Source organism: Hevea brasiliensis, chromosome 6, assembly GCF_030052815.1.
Source record: "Hevea brasiliensis isolate MT/VB/25A 57/8 chromosome 6, ASM3005281v1, whole genome shotgun sequence".
NCBI classification, from domain to species: Eukaryota; Viridiplantae; Streptophyta; class Magnoliopsida; order Malpighiales; family Euphorbiaceae; genus Hevea; species Hevea brasiliensis.
The window spans coordinates 1825996-1828286 of record NC_079498.1 but is presented as its reverse complement, the minus strand read 5'-3'; the positions used below and the strand labels follow the sequence as shown (position 1 = coordinate 1828286).

Genomic DNA, 2291 nt, shown 5'->3' with positions numbered 1-2291 from the left:
GAAATTTTATATTTGGAAAATTGTAATATTCCATTGAATGTTCTAAAAGTGTATACATAACCAGTGGCAAAGGTATTATAAAAAAATTGTTCGATTGACCCTTAATCTCTTTAAATTTAAGTATTGAATTTTTTTTTTATAATAAAAAATTAATTTGATTCTTATTTAATTACTTATATAATCATAGTAATAATGATGTAATTCTTGATAATTTTCAAGATATTAAATCTTATTAAATATAATTATAAATTTTTTTTTATAATACTTTATTATATTTTTTATATATTGATTTCTTCTAAATCCGCCCTGTATATAACAAGACGTTTCCTCAAAATGAATGAGATTTATTAATTCCTTATTCTTTAGAGTCTATCAGCCGCCGGTTCAAGAATATAAGGATTGGATCAAGTAAAAATCTTAATTTTGAAGTGCTGATGTTAGACTTTTTAGATCAAGTATTGACTGAACATTCTTATAGTTGTTATAAGGTAGTGATTAATTACAAATCCATGATTATAGAACAATTTGCTATTGGATTTTAATAAAATTATTTATTAAACATTTGACTTTAACAGTATATGTCATGATTTGAATCTTTTAACCTTTCAATAATATGGAGATTCTATTTCATCACAAGCCTCAATATTAATGTCAAACAAAACATAAGAACAATGATGCACAATATATATAAGCTGTACAAATTCCAGAAACTTATGTTTTAATTCAAGGAGAGACACACAAACAGGAAACAGTGTTCTCCATTGAATTTAATTGACCTAATTAAAATGCAATCTTTTTTAATTGGAAGATGATATAATTCAAACCTACTTTATACACTGATACTTTGATAAAAATAGAGTGACAAGGGGGAAAAAAACAATAATAATAACCACCCGCTGCTAGTTACAGCATGAAATCCATGAATTTTAACCAAGGAAAGACACTTTTAGCAGCCTTTTCAACTTCTTTTGAGCAAGATGAAGGCGACGCCGTTGTCGTTACGCCGCTGCCGCTTGAAGAACTTCCTATCTCATTTCCACTGTCAACCACCGACTTTTTGGAGCAAAGGAAGAAGTTCCTCGAACCCAACTCCATGAGCTTCCCTTCTCTGTCCAAACCTGCTCACCAAAACGGGAAAAAACAAGTCTCAATCTCAATGAATCTCCACTTTACATGTTTCACTTCTTTTATTGTGGGAAAAAATTGATCAGAAAAATCATGATTGATGATCTTACTTTCTAAGCTGAATTGCGAGTAATGGAGGTCGAATTTGGAGGGATCGGCTGAAACAATCGGACGGCGGCCTTCCTTCGTGTATTGCCGGATAGCAAAAGCGATCAGATCGCTAACCGTGGATTCCGGCGACATCAAAATCTGTACGGCACCGACACTTCCTTGAATCGTCACGTTTAATAGCAGCTTCGTCAACTTTGGACGCGCCTCTGTGCTCACTCCAGCCGTCCTCCGGCCTCCAAGCAAATCAGGTAGCGTATTTGGACGATGAATCCTCGGCTTCGGCACATCCACCGGGATCCTCCCGTGAAACGACGACGCCTTCTCTGTCAGCCTGTTCTTCCTGCTCTTCTCCGAATCCTGTCCTTTACGGTTACTCTTCGGTGTTGTCGGCATCTTATATCAATAAAGTATATCGCAAAAAAAAAATCGTCTATGAAAAAATAAAATAAAATTCCTCTCTGCTTCTTTTTGCGGGCTTTGAGTTGTCAATTACCTCAAACGGCGGTAACGGAAGAAACGGAGGCGGGGGAAACCGAGAGCTGGGAAGAAGCGACGGCTCTCAGGTTTCCGGTGATCAGCAGAGACCATAACCTGAACGGTGCAACTGTGGATAAAAGGGAAACAGAGGCTAAGCTTGAAAAGCAAGCAGAGGTGGATATGGAGATTATGAACTCGATTGAGCCAGCGAGAGGGGCTTTATATGGAGAGGAAAAAGAGAGCGCAGGATAAGAAACTGGCACGATTTCCATGGACAATACCGGCTACTACCAGTTGTACAGAAAGAAAATCCTAGGTTTGGGTCGAACTTTTGCAGTCAGCAGTCAACTTGGACTGTAGATGACCGGGTATTGCCGGTGGGCCAAGGCCGCATGCGTGTGATCTGTTTATGTACGCGGGACTAGTGAGCTGGTCGGAAAGTGTAGGGTGGGCCATACGAGTGGGACACGTGGTAAATGACTGTGGTGTGATCTGCTAAACGGTGGGACGTCACGTAAAAAATTATTGCCCTGAAAAAAGGCGGCGGATCTGGAATTATGATCACGTGTTTCGCACGT

The 2291-nt window shown here is 38.3% G+C and overlaps 1 protein-coding gene across 2 annotated transcripts; it reads right to left on the bottom strand.

Moving 5' to 3' along the window:
• Positions 1–663: 663 nt before the first annotated feature.
• On the bottom strand, positions 664–1987 carry LOC110644202 (uncharacterized protein At4g22758). Of its 2 annotated transcripts, XM_021796886.2 has the most exons (3): positions 1730–1921; positions 1236–1629; positions 664–1118 (listed from the first exon to the last, which is right to left on the bottom strand). In XM_021796886.2, the coding sequence occupies exons 2-3, from the start codon at positions 1627–1629 to the stop codon at positions 904–906; spliced, it is 609 nt and encodes a 202-aa protein (XP_021652578.2). In that variant the 5' UTR covers positions 1730–1921; the 3' UTR covers positions 664–903. The 2 variants fall into 2 exon arrangements, with proteins under 2 accessions (XP_021652578.2, XP_021652575.2); XM_021796883.2 differs by having other exon boundaries at positions 1236–1987.
• Between the last annotated feature and the right edge of the window lie 304 nt (positions 1988–2291).